Raw genomic sequence first — 21,632 nt, forward strand, 5'->3', positions numbered from 1 at the left:
CAATAGCCTAGAGTTTGATAGACCCAAGGATCCCAGCTACTGGGACAGGAATTCACCATTCAGCCAAAGCCATTGGAAAAGCTAGAGAACAATTGGGCAGAAATTAGGTGTAGACCAACATCTTATACTGTTGGGACTGGAAGCTCAATTCCATGTGGACAGTCTCGGGCAGGTAAAAGTGGGACTTCTAAATCTTAGAGTCTTACGAGGCCCTCCATGAACAGCGGGGGTTCGAGAAGGTCAGACCGAGCTAGCTCGGCTAGCTCGGGTATTTCCGCCTCTCCCCCAGAGATACCTGATGGGTGGAGTCTCCCTGCCCTCGAGGTCATCCCGGATTGGAGCACACCTAGTTACCTAACAGCACGGTATTGAGATGCAAACTGTGTGGCTGAAGATTAAGTAGGATTGAGGAAGCCTAAAAGCTCTCTTAGCACGTGTGGAGCCAAAGAGAAAAGTAGGGCTCCGCTTCTTTTCTTTCCTCTCTCCCCTCCCCCTCTCTCCCCGCTTGTACTTCTACTTCCAATCCCTTAAGCTTAGCCTCCTTAGGAAATCTCCCCCTCTTCCTCCTAAGGAAGACCCTCACCCTGCACTTGTAACCGATTCCCTGGAATAAAGCTCAACCCCTGTTCGACTCTGGAACGTCCTTTCTCTCATATGTGCATCCGGCGTGGCCAGCCGAAGACCTGGGACAGGTAGGAAAGACTCGGGTAGCCCAATACAGGCCTCTAGGCTTGGCATTATACTGTATGCCAAAATAAGCACCAGATGAGTAAATGGTGACATCATATACAAAGTAGGACAAGGAAGATATTACTTAGAAGACTTCATGACCAAGCAAGAAACAGAGAGGAACACAAAAGGTAAAGTGGATAATTCTGATTATATGAAGTTAAAAGAGTTTTTGCATAAATAAAACTAATGCAGCTAAAATTAGAAGAAAATTAGAATTTGCATCTGCAGGCAAATGGGGAAAAAAATCTTTGCAACAAGTTTCTCAAATAAAGATCTCATTTCTTTTTTTAGTGTCATTTCTTTTTTCTTTTTTTTTAAATTAATGTATTTGTTTTCAATTTTCTACAATCACTTCCATAAGTCTTAGATTTTCTCCCTCTCCCTGTGACAGCATGCAATCTTATATGGTTTCTATACATACATTCTTATTAAGCAAGGTCTCATTTCTAAGTAATATGGGAAACTGATTCAAATGTATAAAAATAATAAGCCATTCCCCAAATGATGAATGGTCAAAAGACATGATTAGGTAGTTTTTAGAGGAGAAACCCAATCTATCCATAAGCATATGAAAAAATGCTCTAAATCACTAATAAATAGAGAAATGCAAATTAAAACAGTCCTGAGGCACCATTAAATACACATTAGATTGGCTAAGATGACAAAAAAATGGAAAATAGCAAATACTGGAAGAGCTGTGGGTAAATAGGTACATTAATGCACTGTTGGTGGAGCTGTGAAGTGGTCCAGTCATTCTGGAAAGCAATTTGTATCTTTTCCCAGAAAGTTACCAAACTATACCTACCTAGCAATATCATTACTAGGACTATGGGATGTAATTTCTGGGGAAGTTTATGGGATATGTTTCTAGGGAAGAAACCTCTGTTGTGAGGGCTACTGAGCCCTTTTCAGGGCTGCTTTCTCCCTTTGATGTCCATCTGTCCCATCTGACTCTTAACAACTATGGCTCCAAAAAGCTGTAGCATGCACGGTGGCCACACCCAGATAAACTATTTCAGCAGATGGGCTGAACCAGGTTGAGGGTAACCGAGGGGTCTCAAACCCATTGGTGAGTTGGGGGGAGGGAGGGTATCTAACCAACTTCATGCAACTCTGCCTCACTTAAATCCAATTTATTCACTAATCAAAAGATATATAGATATATATATATTCAACTATCCTAATGCTGAGAAAGGTCTCATGAGTTATAAATACCATCTTCCTATGTAGGAATATAAATAGTTCATTTTTAATAAGTCCCTTATGGTTTCTCTTTTCTGTTTAGCTTTTCATGCTTCTCTTGATTCTTGTATTTAAAAGTCAAATTTTCTATTCAGCTCTGATCTTTTCAACAAGAATGGTTGAAAGTTCTCTGTTTCATTGAAGTTTCATTTTTTTTTCCCTGAAATATTATACTCAGTTTTGCTGGGTAGGTGATTCTTGGTTTTAATCCTAACTCCTTTGACCTCTAGAATATCATATTCCAAGTCCTTCAATCCCTTAATGTAGGAGCTGCTAAATCTTGTGTTATCCTGATTGTGTTTCCACAATACTTGAATTGTTTCTTTTTGGCTGCTTGCAATATTTTCTCCTTGACCTGGGAATTCTGGAATTTGGCTACAATATTCCTAGGAGCTTTCCTTTTGGGATCTCTTTCAGGAGGTGATTGGTGGATTCTTGCCATTTCTATTTTCTATTTTACCCTCTGGTTCTAGAATATCAGGGTAGTTTTCCTTGATAATTTCTTGAAAGATGATGTTTAGGCTCTTTTTTGATCATGGTTTTTAGGTAGTCCAGTAATTTTTAAATTCTCTCTCCTGGATCCATTTTCCAGCTCAGTTATTTTTCCAATGAGATAGTTTTCACATTATCTTCTATTTTTTCATTCTTTTGGTTTTGTTTTGTAATGTCTTGATTTCTCATAAAATCATTAGCTTCCATTTGTTTCATTTTAATTTTGAAGGAATTATTTTCTTCAGTTCATTTGGCCCATTCTGCTTTTTAAGCCATTCTTCTCCTCACTGGCTTTTTGGACTTCTTTTGCCATTTAGGTTAGTCTCATTTTACAGCTGTTTATTTTCTTCGGCATTTGGGGGGATTTCCTTTAGCAAACTGTTGACTCATTTTTCATTATTTTCTTGTGTCATTCTCATTTTTCTTCTCAATTTTTCCTCTACTTCTCTTACTTGATTTTCAATATCCTTTTTGAGCTCTTCCATGGCCTGAGACTAATTCATATTTTTCTTGGAGGCTTTGTATGCAGGAGACTTGACTTTCTTGTCTTCTTCTGGTTGTACGTTTTGATCTTCCTTGTCACCAATAATGTAAGAAAATGCATCTTCACTGAGAAAGTAAGAATCTATAGTCTGTTTCTTTTTTCCCCCATTTGTTCATTTTACCAGCCAATTATTTGACTTTTAAGAGGAAGTTTTAAGAGGAAGGTTTCAGAAGCAGCCTCTGCTTCAGCAACAGCTGCTGCTACCCTGGGGCTGGGGCTAGGGCCTGGGCCTGGGCTGGGGTCAGACCATGCTCCCCTCTTAATCAGGTGAAAGAACATTCCCACTGACCTTTGAAGCTGTCTTTGATGTTTGTGGGTTGAGAATTCTGGAAACAGCAGCAGCTGCCAGCAATTCAGCTCCCTAAGGTCTTCTCCAGTTCAGTTAGTGCTGGCGTTGCCATGTCAAAATGTGCTCTGCTGTCAGCCAGTGGAATAGACCTTTCCTGTCAACCTTCCAGATTGTCTTGGGCTGGAAATTTACTTTAGTCTGTCAAAGAAAAATTTTATGAAGACCTGAAGATCCTCATCATCAATGGGCCAAAAGAGGATGAACTTATAATTCTGGGTGACTCTACTGTCAGACGTGGCAGGGGGTCCTTCGAAGGAATGGAGTTGAAAACAGGAACAGCAAAGGTCACTTACCACTGAAGACTTGTGCGTATCAAGTCTTCTGTTTACCTAAATGTGGATATCACCTCCTCATTGATCTCCTGGCTTCAGGTTTCTCCTCATTCCAATCCATTCTTCTTATAGCTGCCAAAATAATGTTCCTTAACTTCAGATGCACCATATCGTTCACCTACTCAGTCAACTCCAATGGCTCCCCATTGCATCTAGAAAACCAAAGCCCCTCCCAACCCAATGACTCTGTATATATCTTGTTTCTACGTAGTTGTTTCTACACTCTTTTCTATTAGATTGTGAGCTCTCTTTCTGTTTTAAGCATTTATAAATGCTTCTTGACTGAATGTCTGATTCCATCTATCTTTCCAGCCTTCTTTTATTCTGTGGTAGAGGCACACCAGGCTACAATGCTCCATCTTCCATCTTGGTGCATCTGCAATGGGCATTCATTCCCCCATCTATTCCTGGAATACTTTTCCTCCTCACCTCCATCTCCTAGAATTCTTTAAAGACTCAACTCATCCACCTCCTTCCAGAAGCCCTTTCTGATCCTGAAACATTTAGCAGAATGCCTGACACATCATTTAGGTGTTAAATAAGTGCCTGTTTCTTCCTGATTCTGTTGCTTTCTCTCTCTCTCTTTTAGAAATATGAAGAAAACATGTTTAAATGATCCTAGTTTGAAAGCTTTGGATCATTCTGAAAGAGAAATCTTATTGGTGTTTCTTTAGCCATGAATTATGAAAGTGTTCTTCTCCCCTTGCTAATAGCCCAGGAAGGACTCTTCCCTGAAATAATTAGTTTGGGGAAGGGACCAGGGCAGGGGGATTGATTGATACACCTAGGAGCAGCACCCCCTTTGCCCATGCTCTGAAGGAATTGTGGTAATGATCCACCTAAGTGTAGACAGAAACTTCTTAATTTCACTTAATGGAAGTATCTCTTTTGTTCTCTTTTGACCCAATGGGAAGGAGAAATCTTGAAGGGTATCATCCAGGAGGGATTAAATAGTTTTAGGAAAATGTTTCTCTAGGAAGCACCAGAAGTTGTGCTTCTTGTTCCAATTAATGAAACCAACTCAACTGAGCTGATACCTAAACTCTGGACCTTGCTCAGTCTTAACTGTGAAATATTTCTTGTTCAGGAACCCTATAAATGGTGACATCAAAGTGACTTGTTAGAAAGATGCCCAAGGTCACAAGGGAGCTTTTTTCAGTTTGGACATTTCTCTCTATATAGAAAAATGCTTGGATTACTAATAATCACAAATTAATACACTATTTCTGGAAGGCTTGGGTACAAAGCACTGTAATTTTTTCTCCAACATCACATTATATGTAGCTACTGCATGTATATTTTAATTTCTTCTGCATAGATTTATTGTATTTGATAGTGAGACTTGAGTCCCCAAGGAACATATATGGGGATATGCCTCTGAAGGTCTTTTGCTTTGTGGTGAGAAAATAAACCCCTTTTTGGTGACTGAGGAATGATTCAGGGAACTTTGAAAGAGAGTAATCCAAGATCGGTTACTCCCTTCTCTTCCCATCAGTGAGAATAACAGGAGTCTCTGAACCTCTAATTAGACGTAGAAATGGCAAACTTCTGCATATGGCAATAAAACCTTAAGGGTGGGCTTTGGGGAACCTAAGCCTGGACCTTAAGCCACAGGCTACTAATCCTGTCTTTTAAAAGCATTGGTGATGGAACAGTGATCCCAAGATGGACATTTTCTTTTCTGAGCACAACTCAGAGACTAGCAATCCTGAGAACAGATGTTTCTCCCCTTGGGGATTATCTCAGGGGTGCTCCTTAATTCTAGAGTTCTTGAGTCTAGATTCAAGCAGGAGGAAAATTTCCTTAACAGTTCACTTCTCAGAGAAAGAGTAAAGAATTCTCCACAAAGGATTGCTCCTATCAGTCTGATCAGCCACAGTAGGATGCACTGAAATTTCACTTTATCATGGTGATGTCATTTTAGTTCTCTTCGAAGATGAAGGACAACCAACCCTCTCACTGGATTATTAACCCAATGCCATGCTATGTTCCTATAAACGAAAGGAAAGCCTTTCTTGGGCCACACAAGCAAAGGTTCCCATGTGGGGGCCAAGGCTCCACCTTCCTTCTTTTATTCAGCCTGATAATCACAAAAGGACAGAATTTCAGAGCTATAAGGGAAGCCACCATGGCCATCTCCAATCCACAAATGACAGTGGTCCTCTAGACTTTGCCTGGAGATCTCCAGTGATGGGGAAGCAGCTCCCTCTACAGACAGCAGGGCTCTCATCATAAAGAGGTTCTTCCAGACAGCAAACCAAAACTGATTCCTTTACAGCTTTGGAACCAACCAAACAAGCCTTTCATATCTTAGTCCTCCAAATACTTGGAACAGCCTTTGGATACCCTCAAAGTCCTCTCTTCTCCTGACTAAACATCCCCAGTTATTTTTGTTCTATTTTGTTTTGTCTTATTTTGCAAGGCAATTGGGTTTAGGTGACTTGCCCAGGGTCATGCAGCTAGTAAGTGTCAAGTGTCTGAGGGCAGATTTGAACTCAAGTCCTCCTGACTCCAGGGCTGGTGTTCTATCCACTGCACCACCTAGTTACCCCCCATGCCCCAGTTCTTTCAATTGGTTGTCATGGGGTATGGAATCAAGCTCTCCATCCCAGCTGTCATCTCCTTGCTACCGTCCACCTTATCGGTGTCCTTCCCAAATGTGGTACCCAGATCTGAATAGCACACACATCCCCTTACATATAGAAGACAATAAATAAATTGTTGCTAAATGAATGGGCTGACTACAATACTCCAAATGTTTGCTGACAAATTCAGTACAATTCAGCATTTATTAAGTTCATACTCCACACAAAACATTGTGGTAAGTGCTGGGGATGTGAAGACAAAAAGGAAATCATCTCAGTCATTGAGGAGCTTGATGCTACTATGGATGCAGATCAATATGTTTACTTTTACTAACCAGGCAAAGGACAAAATTAGTTCAAAGTAAAAGCATTTAATGAAATAGCCTAGAAAGAAAAATAGTAAAAAACCTTTCCCCTATCAGTCAGGGGCACAGAATCCTCCAAATACATATACCCTGAGTGCGAAGAATGGATATGCCTCACAAATACGCTCACAAGGGCATATTCATGGGGAACATTTGGCTGCGGTGCAAATATTTAGGGACACAGCCTATGCTTTCGACTCAAACCCATCGGTGAATGAAGGGGATGTCTACCCCAATTGTGTGAAGACTTCCCGATAGAATGGGTAGATGAGAACAATTTGTTCCAACAGCCATGAATGTGGCTGAAGCAGGTGCCATGGAGAGCTTAGAGCTTGGTCAGACATCCGGCACTCTAGGCCATCACCAGTCATCCTCACTTTTGTCTTGCCACTGGACTTCAATGACTAAAGAAGAGAGTGAGGTTGATGACTTGGTGAGACTGCCTCACTTAAATCCAATTCATACACAAGTCAAGACATCACCTGTGATGTCTTTGGCCCTTTTTTGAAAATGAAGGACCAACAACATGGCTTTCTGATATCTGACTTATTTTCTGTGATTACATCAATCTGGTGAGGCGGTAGAACTAACCATTCCTACCCTGCTAAATCAGGTGTGAGTTTAGGCTAATAAGATTCTTTCTAGGTCAAAGTTCTTTTGCTCTCACAGGTCTTGAGTAACGTGTTGTCTCTTCTGGGAGAACAGAGACCAGAATCATTTTTCCAGCTACACCACTTTCTGCTGGTCTCAGCCACAGCTGGCTACTGCATTGCTGGCCTCTTGTTAGGGCACCTCTTTCTTTTTCTAGCTCCTGGCTTCCGTTGGAGTCTTCAGATGAAATGCTTCTTCTTTCCCATGTTGACCTGAAAGCTTTGTTAGGGAAAAGGCAACAGGCTAAATGCATACATTTTATGATTTAATTAATTAAGCAAATCCCCGTCAAGATAACGGTTACGTAGCGCTACAGAGCCAGGATCAAATCTGGCTGTCCTGTACAGAAATCTTCTGGTTTTATACATTTTGCCATGAGAAAGGAACTCAGTTGAACAAATCATAAATTTAGTAAGATAAGACAATTAACAAAGCAACGTCAATTGAGTTTTATGATCCCAAGCTGTGTGAATCTCCTTTCTGTAGCATATGTCTCTGTGACATAAGATAAGGAGAAAATCCAACCACTCTGATGACAGATATCCTGCTGACACGGGAAAGAGTACCTTTAACAAAGTTTCGATTGAAATTACAACCCAGTACATCTGTATTTTTCCTTATCCCTAAGATGCCAGGGGAAGGGTCTGGTAAGGTAGTCTCATTTGCTTGCTTGACACCAAAAGGCATTCTCTGAGTTTAACAAAGGAGACTATTAGGTCCAGGCTCTTCTTAATTCAAACTCTGGCCCTATTAAAGTCCAAAATTTATATTAAATATTATCACCCATTAGAGGAAGAATGGACTGGCCATTTCTCTTTTAGTTCCAAGCTCAGAGGCTTTAGCTTAAGCTCTTTTAGTGAGTGAGGAAACCCCTTCATGGGCTCTATGTAGCCAGCTGTTTTGACTTTCAAAAGACCTTAATCCTAGAGACAAGGCTCACTTTCTGAGAGAAATCTATTTGTTCCCATTGTCTCAGCTACATGTGGCTTTCTCTTGGTTCCTAGAGTCTTAGCTATGTGTGACATTCTCTGCAGAAGGATTAACCTTCCAGGATCCAAGCTCACAAAACATCTAGGGACTTAACTCTAGTTTTTGTCCTATCATGTTTATTGGGTTTTTTAAATTATTAATTAATTTTATGTATTTTTAGTGTTCTATAATAACTACCATATAACTTAGGTTATTATTTTCCCCTCCCTCCCCCCTCTCTCCTTGAAATGGCATACAATTTTGTATAGGTTCTACACATACATTCCTATTAAATACATTTTCACTATAGTCATACTGCGTTGAAGAATTAAAATGAGTGGAAGAAAGCATCTAACAAGCCAAAATGCAATACACACATGCATACATACACACAAATGATCTGCTACAATCTGCAATTGAATTTCATAGTTCTTTCTCTGGATGTGTAAGGCATTTTGCCTTAGAAGACCATTGGGAACTTTTTTTAAGTCCTTGCATTGCAATGAAGTTCAAAGTCTACCAGAAAAAGCTCTTGCACACTGTGGTTGTTGCTGTGCACAAAGTTCTCCTGGTTCTGCTCCTTTCACTCAGCATCAGATCATGTAAGTCTTTCCAGGCCTCTCTGAAGTCTTCCTGTTCATCATTTCTTATAGCACAATAGTATTCCATTACATTCATATACCATAATTTATTCAGCCATTCCTCAGTTGATGGGCATCCCCTTGATTTCCAGTTTTTGGCCACTACAAAGAGAGCTGCTATAAATATTTCTGTACATGTGGGACCCTTTCCCATTTTTATGATCTCTTGGGGATACAGTCCTAGAAGCGATATTGCTGGGTCAAAGGGTATACATATTTTTGTAGCCCTTTGGGCATAGTTCCAAACTGCTCTCCAGAATGGTTGGATCAGCTCACAGCTCCACCAACAGTGTATTAGGGTTCCAACTCTCCCACATCCTCTCCAACATTTATCATCTTCCTGTTCTGTCATGTTTGCCAATCTGACAGGTGTGATGTGATACCTCAGAGTTGTTTTGATTTGCATCTCTCTAATCAGAAGTGATTTAGAGCATTTTTTCATATGATTATAGATATCTTTAATTTCTTCTTCTGAAAATTGCCTGTTCATATCCTTTGACCATTTATCAATTGGGGAATATCATATTTATCCTTCCAAAGAACTCTTCAACTAGAGATTTCTTGTAATTCTCGCTTAAGCACTTATAGTGAAATTGTGACGACCACTTTTTTTGTGGATAATGAAATTCTACAACAGCTCTGTGGTCCCAGACTCCAAGGTTTTTTTCTTCAGTCTTCTAAAATCTTTTGGTCCCATATGCAAATGAAAAGAAAAGAAAGGGAAGGGCTAAACAAAAGCCCTCATGTAGCCCAGTCTAGGCCAGAAGACTCTTTACCTCAGTACTTTTTACCTCAGATCCTGCCTTTATAATGTATATGTGACTGTCAATCAGTCTCCCAGGCCAAGACTCTCCTGCCCAGAGACATGTCTCATTGAACTTGGTTGGATGAGCTTCCTCAGGCATCAAAGACACCATGGTCATCCACTGCACATCCACATATCACACCAGTGACCAGCCCTGAGCTTGTCATCCACTTTAAAACACCAGCTCTCAGACAAAATGTTGAAAGCTGCTAAGGCTTCCACCTGTTGTAAATCCCACTGGGCTTCCTAAGGATGAAGGAAAGGGAGAATGGATGGAAAGAAGCATTTATGAAGCATGCACCAGATTAAGCAGTGAGGGTACAAATACAAGTGAAAAGGAGTCCCTGACTTCATAGAGGAAGACAACACGGCAAAGGGAACTGAGACGTCGAAAGTCCAGGAAGTCTTTCCCACTGAACAGTTTGGCTGGGACTTTGCAGAAGAGCAGTCCATAGTGAGGGTCATGGGGGTGGCAGATTATTCCAGGCTCTAAAATGAGCCAGTAGTGAAACGGACAGACTGAGACAGGCACAGGCAAGAGTTAATTGAGAATTTGGGAGCGTCTTTATCAGCTGGTGTCTGTCCTCCGAAGAGGCAGCCCCGAACAAAGGTGTGTGTGCCTTTTAAGCATCTTAGCACTTCCCGGTATAGCCTTGCGGTTCCAATAGCACACATTTTTCACAGAACAGTTTTGACAGGGGCTCCTGGGTATTGGTAGGCAAGGGGGCACAACAGAGAGGGGGGCCCAGGCAGCTGCAAGGCAAAGGGGTACAACAGAGAGGGGGGCCCAGGCAGCTGCAAGGCAAAGGGGTACAAAAGAGAGCGGGGGCCCAGGCAGCTGCTAGGCAAAGGGGTACAACAGAGAGTGTAGCCACTAACAGAAAGTGGCTACTAGGCCCAACCCTGCCTAGAAACTCAACGGACATTTCTCAACCCAGGGGCTCTGGCGGGGGGAGGAGAAATAATGTCCACTTCAGTAGTAGAGGGGGCAGTCAGGAACCGGGCAGGAAAGGGAATGACTGGTTCCCCTCATGGTGCTCTCCAATCTCCTTAGTTTCTGGTCAATGATTTTGAGAAAGGGTGCTGATGCTTCTACCCTTGAAACCTTTCCATAAACTTTTCCAGCACATTGCTGGACATCTCCTTCTTGCCACATTCAAGGATCCTAAAAGGCAACTGGAAGCAGGTTTAAAAGATTGCTGGGGATGGATGCTTAACTACCAAGGCAGTCTGTCTATACACCTTCCAGCACTTAGCACAGTGACTGGCACATGATAGATGCTTAATAATGTATAATAAACTATGGGTAGCTAAGTGGTGCAGTGGATAACGTGCCAGGCCTGAAACCAGGAAGACTCGTCTTCCTGAATTCAAATGTGGCCTCAGACACTTACTAGCTGTGTGACCCTGGGCAAGTCACTTAATCCTGTTTGCCTCGGTTTCCTAATCTGTAAAATGAGGAGGAGAAGGAAATGGCAAACCACTCCAGAATCTTTGCCAAGAAAACCCCAAATGGGATCACAAAGAGTTAGACACGACAGAAACAACTGACCACCATCACCACCAACATACTAAACTATGTGATCACTGCATGCCAAGTTTCTGAATAGGTGAATTCAGGAGAGATCCGATGGGGTAATGAATGATTCAAGAGCTACACATGCATAGATAGAAAATTTTACATTTTGAATGATATTCTATTTCGTCTCCTAAATTAATTTCAAACCCAGCCAATAAGTGCTAACCCAAACCACTTAGCCTATGGTACATAGGCTTGGAGCTGGGGAAGAAGTCTCGAAATTTGAAGTCTGTGTGTTCTTAGGTCTGCAAGAAGGGAAACTTGAGCCTTTTCAGCTTGAGGCCATCCTGGCCTGACAATACCACTGGGCTGATGGCTCAAACAGATACTGTATTCCCTCAATGGATAATTAATATGGTAACATAGTGCCCTCAAGAGCCCCACTACGTTCCATTGAAACTGGCCTCCTTTACAATCCATCTCCTGTGTCCATCTCTTTCTAGTTCTCCCCCACGCCTGGGACAGACTCACTTTTCATCCTCACCTTTAGAATTCCTTGTCTCCTTGGCTTCATTCAGGTACTAACATGAAACCTTTCCTGATCCACCCAAGTGAAAGTTTTCTCCCTCCTATCTCTCCTTTGCCCCTTTCACTACCTAACTTGTATTTATTTCCATAACAAGTTATTATAATTAATTCATTTGGAGTAGAGGGTGTTAATATAGTAAGTCTAAGGGTCCCTTAAGATCTACTTGGTTCACTCTTCTTGGGCTTTAAGGAATTTACTTTGGATGAAAAGTTCTGAGTTCAGTCATAGTCACTATAAGCCTAGAGTTAAGAAACTTCCTGACACCTAGGCAGAGGGACAGGTCTCTGCCTCTGTCTCTAGTTACACGCTAGCCTCTTTGTGGGTGAGGCAAAATTCAGTTGGTGGGAAACACTTGAGTAATGCAAGAACAGATTATATAATGTTGTCTGTGGATAGACAGGTGTTGGGAGCAGAAGGTTGAGGAAAAGAGCCAACCTCTTCAGCCTAGGTCCATCGTTCCAAGATATCTGTAGAGCCAATGACTCTCATCAGCATATCCTGGATCTATACCTACCATAGCTAAGCCCTCCTTTTTTCCCTCAAGAGTGTGCTAGAATGCCATGCTGGCTCCAGTCTCTCAAATCCAGACCTTCAAAATCTCTTCGGAATCCAGTTCTGAGATCTCTCACAATGGCTTTAAGTCAATGAGGTATACAGGTCCTGTTCACCCTCAGAACTGATTGTCCAATTCAAACAGAAAGTACCCTTGCCTAGTTACAGTATCAGAACTAAAATAACAGTAATTTCAACCCCAAATGACATTTATCTGCACACAGGTTATATGTCCTTGATTGATTGGAGGCACTGTACCAAGCACTGGATCATGAATTCAGTAAACATTTAAATGATTTTTATTGAATTTTTATTTTACTGAATTTAATTCTATGGTTTCTTCTCTCCCCCTCCCCCATAAAGTCCATGGACTGGTCCATTGTTGGGTGGGATGGCAAATATTCACTCAGTTTCCCCAGTAGGGGATTAACAAATCAATCCATGATTATGTTCTAGGATGGAAGACTGGGAAGGCCCATTCTGAATTGTAGGGAGAGATTTTAGCTTCTCCTCTGTGTACGAGGAAAGGTTTATATTAAGATCCTCCTCCCCACCAATGGAATCAGTGGATTTGCCCCTATGAGGGTTCTAGGAACAAGGCCTGAAAAAGTCTGTAAACCATTTTGCCCCCATCATTTGATTGGCCAATCAGGAGAAAGACATTTTTAGCCCACTCTGAGCCTGACTGTGCTCTGGCATAACATTCTCTGAATGAACCCAAAATGCCCCTTCTTGTGTCAGCATCTACAAGGCCAGATGAAGCTGACCAGGTGCATTCTTCTGTTTATGACTGCCAAGGACAAGGCACCTTGAACCAGACACTATCTTAAATAATGGCACTTTTCTTATGTTATAGTATGCCATGTTAACGGTAAAAGAAACACAGACCTCCCGAATCTATAATTTCAATTGATACCTTGTCATTCTCTTATGGTATATGCAATCTATCCAATTAAGAAATTCCTGTCTCACATTATGGTTAACACATGTGGAGGCTACAATTTTGACCGACACAGGTCTCCTGAGTTGGGATTGCTGTGTCCTCTGAGTCCAGAATTATTTTCTGACTCCATCATGCATGACTCTCTGGCTTGATGAGAATAAATTCGCATATTATAACACATGTACAGTTGGTTAAGGGGGACCCTATTCTGTTTGTTCTAGGGCAAAGCTTCGGTTAAGGGGAAACTGATTCTGTTTGTTTCTTTGGACCAAAACTTTGGTAAAATAGTTGACAAGTCCATTCCAAATTCTAGGGAGAGGCATTGGGCCCTTTCCCTCTCTGTGCCTTGGTTTCCTCCTTAGGAAAAACTAGGATTTTGTGTTCAGTTTGAACTTATACTTATTTTCCAACTCTTAAAGCTACTTACTCTGTGAAATCTTCCCCTGAATTCACTCCATAAATTCATCAAGGTCTTCCATTGGAGAGTTTCAGGAATCAAGTTCTCTATGAATTATAGATGGAGGTGGATGTCATGTCCTGTGGATCGATGAGCTGGCTCATTGAACTGTTCTGGGAATGTTGTTTGGGAACTTCCACTCTGGGTTGCAGAGGTGGGGGAAAAGGACTCCTAGGTTCCATGGCCTGACCTTGGAAGGTTCTAGTTTAAGCCCTGGGACAGTCCACTATAGTTCTAGGAAAGGAGGAGAGGCTGGATTCATAGATTCTAGAGTCCTTCCACCCCCAAGGAGGTGTCTCCAGGTGGTTGGGCCCTTTGTGAGACAGGCTGGCGGGGGCTGGGGTCAGGGGTCAGAGTGGGTGGTGGGTCTCGGTGGACCCCCACCCCCCTCCCCGGGACCTGGGCCGGGCCCCGCCCCCACCACTCACACCATGGCGAGTGTGGTGGTTAAGACGATCTGGCAATCCAAGGAGATCCATGAAGCCGGAGATCCCCCAGCAGGGGCTGAGAACCGGACCCCACTGGGGCCTGAGGTCCCTGGGGCTGGATCTGGCCCTGGAAAGGGGATCACCAAGAAAAAGAAGGCTGTGTCTTTCCATGGGTCAGTGGGGGCCTGGGGCTTGCTGACTGGGGGGAGAAGAGGGAACTGGAGTTCTCAGGTGTCTCTAGGGAGTTGACCGCACTATCTCTTACAGGGTAAAGCCCTGGGGCTTGTTGGAGGAATGAGGGGGTTGGGAGAGAGGGAACTCAGGCTCCCAAGGGTGCTAGGGAAACTGACTTGTTTGGGACAGAGTCCTAGGGCAAATTTTGAGGTTGGGAGAGAGGGAAAGGGAGGAAGCCAGGGCTCCCAGGGTGTCAGGGGTGCTGATCAAGTACCTCCTCCAGGGTGGAGCCCCGGATGTCCCATGAGCCAATGCAGTGGTGCCTGAATCTGAAGCGCTCCTCAGCCTGCACCAATGTCTCCCTCCTCAACCTGGCAGCTGTGGAGCCTCCTGACCCCGGGACTGAGCCCACCCCAGATGAGCTCCCAGCTCTTCCTGCCTCTGGGACCTCCTCACCCCCCACCCTGAGTCTGCCAGCTTCGGCCCCAGCCTGGGCCCCTGATGACCCTGACATCGCTGACCTGTTGGTAAGACCCCTTCCCAGAGGGCTTGCGTCCGGTACCGCCCCTGCCCCCCAAGTCCCGGCCTTCAGTTCTAGCTACCAGTCGCTGTGGTCCTTGCTCAGACAAAGGTTCACATTCCCAGAAGAGGTTTTCAAGACCTGATTCTCATTTAGACCCAAGGCTCCAGGCTGGGGGTTGAGTGACCAGTGATATTTCACTGAGAGAGCTCACACTGTCTCTCTTTTTAGACCTGAGGCTTCAGGGTCCAGGACTCATATCTGGGGTCTCCAAGACAGGTCAGGCTTCTGGGCTGGGTTCCTGTCAGTGGCTTCCCGCCAGAGAGGACAGGGCTGGGAAATGTGGGGTTCTAGGAGGTTTCTAGGCATGGAATGTGCCTTCAGATTCAATCTGCGAGTGGGTTTAAAATCCACTTTGGAGGATGCCCCAGGCTTCCACACTCCCTGGCCCAAAGTCAGAAAGACAGAATGGAAGCTAACAGCCTACCTACCCCTCCCGTCTGGATGTGGAAACTGAGGGAGACTCAGAAGGAGAGAGGCACAGAGGTACTGGAGAACAGATGGGAGCCAGGAATTGGGCCTTTGGCTTCTGGGTTGGGTGTTAGAATGCATCTGAACTCGAGGTTCTGGCTTCTGGGCTCAAGGCTGTAAGTGCCAAATTTCAGTTCCCATCTTGAAACTCAGGGAGCCAACCGATTAATCAGTCACCAAGCATTTATTAAACACCTACTATGTGCCAAGGGGACTGGAAGATAAAAGGGAAGGGATTTAAGAATTGTCTGATGCCTGCTATTATACCAAACAGTACTAAAGGCTTTACAGTTATCATCTCACTTGATCTGCATGACGACCGTGGGAGGGAGGTGCTGTTATTATCTCCCTTTTACAGCTGAGGAAACTGAGGCAGGCAGAAGTTAAGTGATTTGCTCAGGTTCACACACCTACTAAGCAGCTGAGGCTGGATTTGAACTCAGATCTTCCTGACTCCAGGCCCAGGTCGGCTCTATCTGTTGAGCCATAAGCCGTCAAAGGTCAGACAGTTCTGGCCCTTAGGAACTCTGGGAGGATCAGGAAAGGCCTGACTTGGAAGGCAGAGACTGACCTTGGTCTTGATGGGAAGTAGGAATTCTAAGAGGTCATTGGGAGGAGAGCCTGCACCCCAGGAGTGGGACAGGCTGAGCAAAGTCAAGGTGGCTGGCCCAAGAAGACATAAAGAGAGTTTCTCTTAGGCTGAAGGGCCTTCATGCCCAACACAAGAGGTCAGCCTTGATGCTAGATGTAATTAATTGAACAGCTCCGTGAGTTGTTTTAGGAAATTCACTTTGGTAGCTGGGAGTGGGGAGCCTCAGCCGCAACCCCTCCATCCTCTACTACATTATGGCCCCTACCTCTGGTAAGTGGACTGCCTGCCTTTGTTTAGACAGACGCATGAGTGGGAAGAGACTGACAGTAACCCTCCGTTGGCCCAGTTTCAGGCATTAGGATGTGACATGGCAGAGAGCCCTTAGAGCCCATGTGGGAAGCCCAAATCCATGAATCTCCAAAAAGCTTGCTCTCCCCTTCCCCACTGCTAGACATGAGAAAGCACTTGCCTGGCTCCAGGGCTGGGGAACACAAGCAGCTAAATCCGGGGTACTGTTACCCTGAGTTCCTCCGTGTCCTACAGAACGGGGTGAACAGCGGCTTGCTGAGGGCCAAGGACTCCATCACCAGCCTCAAGGAGAAGACTACCCGGGTCAACCAGCACGTCCAGTCGCTTCAGGTCCCACTAGCCGCTGCCTGGAATCACCCCCTCCCCTTCCTAGATCTTGCCCCACACCCACATGTGAATCCTGGGTTGGCGGGAGTTGGGGGGCCCTTGCCCTGGACACCCTGCCCAGCCTGTGGAACCATCACACACACCCTCGACCCCAGACAATCCCTGCCTCTCTCTGGGTCTCGAGGCTGCGCGGGCCACCAGGCCCCCACACACCTGCCACCGCCCCCCAACTCTTCTCCCGGCTTTGGGCCTTTGCTCTCCATAGAGTGAGTGCTCGGTGCTGAGCGAGAACCTGGAACGAAGGAGGCAGGAGGCGGAGGAGCTGGAGGGATATTGCAGCCAGCTGAAGGTGAGCAGGCTGTCAAAGAGGTGCCAGTGAGCGCCCCGGGGCTGGTGAGGCGGGGCTAAGGGAGGGGGAGCGGCCAACCGAATCCAAGAACCCTGGGGTGGAGCGGGGCTTAGCTTGAGGCAGGGCGTGGAGTGGGCGTGGTTAGGAAAGGGGGCGTGGCTGGTTTAGGGGAGGCCTGTGGATAGGGTACTCCCGTTAAAGCAGGGATGGGGGCTAGCTGGGGGCTGGGTCCAAGGGGAGCCCCTGCATCCTGGGGGAGGGCTTCCTCCCCTAGCCCCCACCCCCAGCCCTAGATGTCCGGTCCCAGGAGAATTGTCGGAAGGTGACCCGCTCAGTGGAAGACGCTGAGATAAAGACAAACGTCCTGAAGCAGAACTCGGCCCTGCTGGAGGTGAGGGATGCCTGGGTCCCGGGGAGGGCGCTGGGCCAGCCACAGAGCCTCCGAGTCTGGTGGGCGGGAAGTCAGCTAGGCAGAAGCACCTCCCAGTGAGCCGGCCTCCCTCCTGCACCCCCAGCCCATGTCCCAGTGACAGCAAGAGGGATCGGGGTCAGGCTCCCAGCAGGATTTCCCTCCCCTCGCCTCCCCAGGAGAAACTGCGCTTCCTCCAGCAGCAGCTGCAGGATGAGCCCTCCAGAAGGCAGGAGGCTGAGCTGCCGGAACTGGAGCAGCAGCTGGAGGCCCGACTGTCTCGTCACTCGTTGATCTCCTCCTGCCCCACTCCGCCCCCTGAAGAGAATCAGCCCCAGACTGAACCCCAGCCCCAGGCCGAGCCCGAGCCTGAGCCTGAGCCCGAGCCCCACCGGGAACCAGAGCTGGAGCCTGAGCCTGGTCTCGTCTCCGGCCCCTCTTCCACGGCCCAGACGGGCAGCCCCACGGAGTCCTCTGGACCGCGAGGTGCAGTCAACCCCGGAGACGGGACCGAAGGCCAGGGCCAAGGTCAGAGCGAGGGCCAGGGCCAGGGGCGCACAGGGGAGAGTGGAGAACTGGAGCTGCAGAAGGTCACCGCCGGCCTGGAGGAGCTCAGGTGACCCGCGGAGGAGTGGGGGAGTTAGGAGCCAGATCAGGACAGAGGACGGGGCTGGGAAGGTATCCAAGACTTCGTAGGATGGGAGAAGGAAGGGCCAGTCTTGGAGCTGAGACGAGGATTCCAAGTCATTTTAGCATGGAGAGGGCCTGGGAGTTAACCTTGGAGCATACGTTTTTTCCTAGGCTAGAATGAAAGGGATCAGTCTGGGAAGTGGGAATTTCAAGGTCCGTTAGGTGTGGGGGCGGGGCCAATCTGGAAACCAGGAGGGCGAATTCCAGACAGTAATGTGGAGAGGACTGCAAGGGAGCTTCTGACCAGCAAGCAGGGAGAGGGGTGCATTTCTGGGCCTTGTGAGAAGAGAGGAGGCGAAAGGATCAGGCCTGGGGGATATGGGAAAGGCTCTGGACTCTGCTTCTGGACTTGGGGGCCCTGGAACAGGCAGAGCCCTGAGCACGACTCCCTGGCTTCCCCCGGCAGGAGAGAAGTGTCCTCGCTGACGGCGCGCTGGTATCAGGAGGAGGGCGCCGTGCAAGAGGCACTGAGACTGCTCGGAGGTCTCGGGGGGCGGCTGGACGGCTTCCTGGGCCAGTGGGAGCGGGCCCAGAGGGAGCAGGCACAGACTGCACGGGGCCTCCAGGAGCTACGGGGCCGGGCGGACGAGCTCTGCACCATGTGAGGACCCTCCACTCCTCCTACTCGGGAGCCCCCAGTGCCCATCGTCCGAGAGTAGGCCGGGAGGACTGATTGGAAAGAGACGTGGACTGGGTCCACTCGAACCCCCAGGCTGAGGTCCCTACACTGTAGAAAATGAGAGGGTCCTCCGGTTTGGAAAATGAAAGGGCTTTAGGAGAAAAGGGCAGGAGCAGGCTTGTCTGGAGTTGGCTCCACGCAGGGTGCCACTAATTGGGGACCTAGACTGTCCGGAAGTGGCCTGCTGTGCCCCTCCATACCTGCTCTGCCCCCAGGGTAGAGCGTTCTGCCGTGTCAGTGGCTTCACTACGGGGAGAGCTGGAGGGCCTGGGTCCCGTGAAACCCGTGCTGGAGGAGCTGGGTCGACAGCTGGGCAGCGCCCGCCGCGGCTCTGAGCTCGCCATGGCTTTGGATCGGCCAGGTTCCTGTACTCGCTGCGTCAGGTAAAGCCCCGACTCCCCAAGCCGCAGGGCCTGGGGTTGGGGGGGGGTGTCATGGGCCCAAGTAGGGTGCTTCAAGAGCACCTCAGATCTGGAAGGTAGTGGTCCTGGAGAAAGTGATGGGGAGGGGGAAGACTCCTGGACATCTCGGAGCTGGAGGTCAGTAGTCCCGCTCTGGGGTGATGGGGGGGGAGGGGGCAGCAGGTCTGGGTAAGTCCCCAAGCCTGAGCCCCTCGCCCCCAGCCAGGGGCAGCAGCTGTCGTCAGAGTCCCTGCAGCAGCTCCTGGAGCGGGCCCTGACACCGCTGGTGGACGAAGTCAAGCAGCGTGGCCTGGCCCCTGCGTGCCCCAGCTGCCAGAGGCTTCACAAGAAGATCCTGGTACGAACCACCCCCCATCCCCTCCCCTCCCCAGGAGCCTGGGATTGGGCCTGCCAAGTGGGAAATGGGAATGTAAATGGGCACCTGTCACTGCAGGAGTTAGAGCGCCAGGCTCTGGCGAAGCACGTGAGGGCAGAGGCTCTGAGCTCCACTCTGAGGCTGGCCCAAGATGAGGCCCTCAGGGCCAAGAACCTGCTGCTCACAGACAAGATGAAGCCTGAGTGAGGGTCCTGACCCCTGACCTCACCTCACAATGATCTCAAATGTGACCCTGACCAGCAACCTCTGACCTCATCTGACCCCAGTGTGTCCCTAAACCTCTGATCTGCTATGACTGTGATCAGGACCTCCTCATGACCCCTGACATCCTGTGCTAGCCCCAATCCTGGGTCCTCCTGACCCTAAGCTACATGACTATGATGACTAATGTCATCATGACCAGCTGGTGACATTCTAATGTGATCCTTGAGACCCCTGACCCTCACTCCTGCTTTGACCCAAACCTCAAAGCCTGTGTGACCTCGAATGTTCCCCCCGCCCAACATCTAAGCAGCTTGCCCCTCCTCCTTGCAGGGAGAAGGTGGCTGCTTTGGACTACCTGCACCTGAAGATGTGCTCTCTACACGACCAGCTCAGCAGCCTCCCTCTGGAGGGATCAGCCACGAGCCTAGGGGGAGGGAGCAGTGGAGGAGCCCCTCCAAAACGTGGGGGGCCTGCGCCTGAGCAATAAAACCTCAACCCCAGACCTGCCTCCCATCTCCTCTTTGCAACAAACTTTTAGTAATCCAGTCACAAACCGTCCAAGACCTTGGGAAGAACCCTCAAGGGGTCTTCCATTCTACTGGAGCAATGATCAAAAGATTGGGGCGGGAGGGGGTTGGAGGGGGCTGTAGTCAGGGCTTCAAATAGCCAAGGATGTCACTGAGGGTAGGGTGGGGCTGAAGTTTTTTCTGTGGATGTAATGTGTGTTCGTCCTTCGTTGCCAAAGACCACCATGCCATCAGAGACATGACTTGTACTTGACTTTGTTTTGAGTGAGGGAGGGCTGTGCAGGTCACCAGCCTCACTTCTCCTCCAGAACCATCTGAATCCAGTGACCAGATATTCATCAGGATGACTGGAGATGACCCAGGATGAGGCAATTGGGGTTAAGTGACTTGCCCAAGGTCACACAGCTAGTGAGTGTCAAGTGTCTGAAGTGAGATTTGAACTCAGGTACTCTATCCACTGCACCACCTAGCTGCCCCATGGATGTAATGAGGATAAATGTGGATGGGCTGAGGGTGGAGCTAAGAAAAGGAAGAGGTTTTGTTCAATTCTATCATTTTACAAATAGGAAAACAGACTCATGGGAGTTAACTTGGGTTCCAGAGGACCTGCTGGTATTCTGACACCAAACCAGCTTTTTTCCTACCACACCAATGATAGGGTTCTTTGGGTGGATGGACCTTTGGGGAAAATAAGAACTGATGAGAGTTGGTTGGTTGTTGTCCTTGGCTCTCGAAGAGGATCACAATGACATCACCTTGATAAACTGAAGTTTCAATGCATCCGACTCTGGCTGATCAGACCAATACGAGCTCAGAATGCTCTACCACAGGCTAGGCACAGATAGTCCATATGAATTTTTGGAGCGGTTACTCCAAATTTGCACATCCTACATTTCCTTTCTGCTCTCTCAATTCTGCTTTGCTTATAAAGCACAGCACGCTTTCTGATGTGAGCACACTTTGCTGAGTGGTCCTGTGCCAGTATCTCCCATGTTGCACAGTCAAATCCAAAGTTCTTGAGAGAGACCTTGAGAATGTCCTTGTATCACTTCTCCTGACCACCATGTGATCACTTGCCCCATGCAAGTTCTGCATAAAATAAATTTTTGTATTCAAACAATGTGGCCAGCCCATTGGAGTTGTGTTCTCTGAAGCAGTTTGAATACTTAGCAGTTCAGCTCGAGCAAGGACTTCAGTGTCTGGTATCTTATCCTGCCAGGTGATCCTCAGAATCTTTCTAAGACAGTTCAAATGGAAGCAATTCAGTTTCCTAGTGTGGCACTGATAGACTCCATGTTTGCCATCATTAATACCAAAATACTTTTGGC

General features: G+C 47.1%; 1 protein-coding gene and 1 long non-coding RNA gene across 3 annotated transcripts; one reads left to right on the forward strand and one right to left on the reverse strand.

Moving 5' to 3' along the window:
- Positions 1–3,221: 3,221 nt before the first annotated feature.
- On the reverse strand, positions 3,222–14,062 carry LOC140503366 (uncharacterized). Its single transcript, XR_011966783.1, has 3 exons — positions 13,738–14,062; positions 3,653–3,763; positions 3,222–3,497 (listed from the first exon to the last, which is right to left on the reverse strand). It is a non-coding gene; the product is annotated as an uncharacterized lncRNA (long non-coding RNA).
- A 59-nt stretch (positions 14,063–14,121) lies between these two features.
- TSKS (testis specific serine kinase substrate) lies at positions 14,122–20,279 on the forward strand. Of its 2 annotated transcripts, XM_072607272.1 has the most exons (11): positions 14,126–14,368; positions 14,653–14,896; positions 16,556–16,651; positions 16,914–16,997; positions 17,305–17,388; positions 17,586–18,022; positions 18,503–18,697; positions 18,991–19,158; positions 19,399–19,534; positions 19,631–19,755; positions 20,108–20,279. In XM_072607272.1, exons 1-11 carry the CDS (start codon positions 14,199–14,201, stop codon positions 20,262–20,264), a joined length of 1,896 nt encoding a protein of 631 aa, XP_072463373.1. In that variant the 5' UTR covers positions 14,126–14,198; the 3' UTR covers positions 20,265–20,279. The 2 variants fall into 2 exon arrangements, with proteins under 2 accessions (XP_072463374.1, XP_072463373.1); XM_072607273.1 differs by lacking the exon at positions 19,631–19,755 and having other exon boundaries at positions 14,122–14,368.
- The last annotated feature ends 1,353 nt before the right edge of the window (positions 20,280–21,632 follow it).

The sequence above is a fragment of the Notamacropus eugenii genome, chromosome 5, assembly GCF_028372415.1.
Source record: "Notamacropus eugenii isolate mMacEug1 chromosome 5, mMacEug1.pri_v2, whole genome shotgun sequence".
Classification (NCBI taxonomy): domain Eukaryota; kingdom Metazoa; phylum Chordata; class Mammalia; order Diprotodontia; family Macropodidae; genus Notamacropus; species Notamacropus eugenii.

What these genes read in the sequence shown, in the direction of transcription:
- TSKS (XM_072607272.1), top strand. Translation starts at nt 14,199, where the DNA reads ATGGCGAGTGTGGTGGTTAAGACGATCTGGCAATCCAAGGAGATCCAT. An exon ending in GATATTGCAGCCAGCTGAAG is followed by an intron (nt 16,998 to 17,304) that starts GTGAGCAGGCTG and finishes GTCCGGTCCCAG; the next exon opens with GAGAATTGTCGGAAGGTGAC. An exon ending in GCCGGCCTGGAGGAGCTCAG is followed by an intron (nt 18,023 to 18,502) that starts GTGACCCGCGGA and finishes TTCCCCCGGCAG; the next exon opens with GAGAGAAGTGTCCTCGCTGA.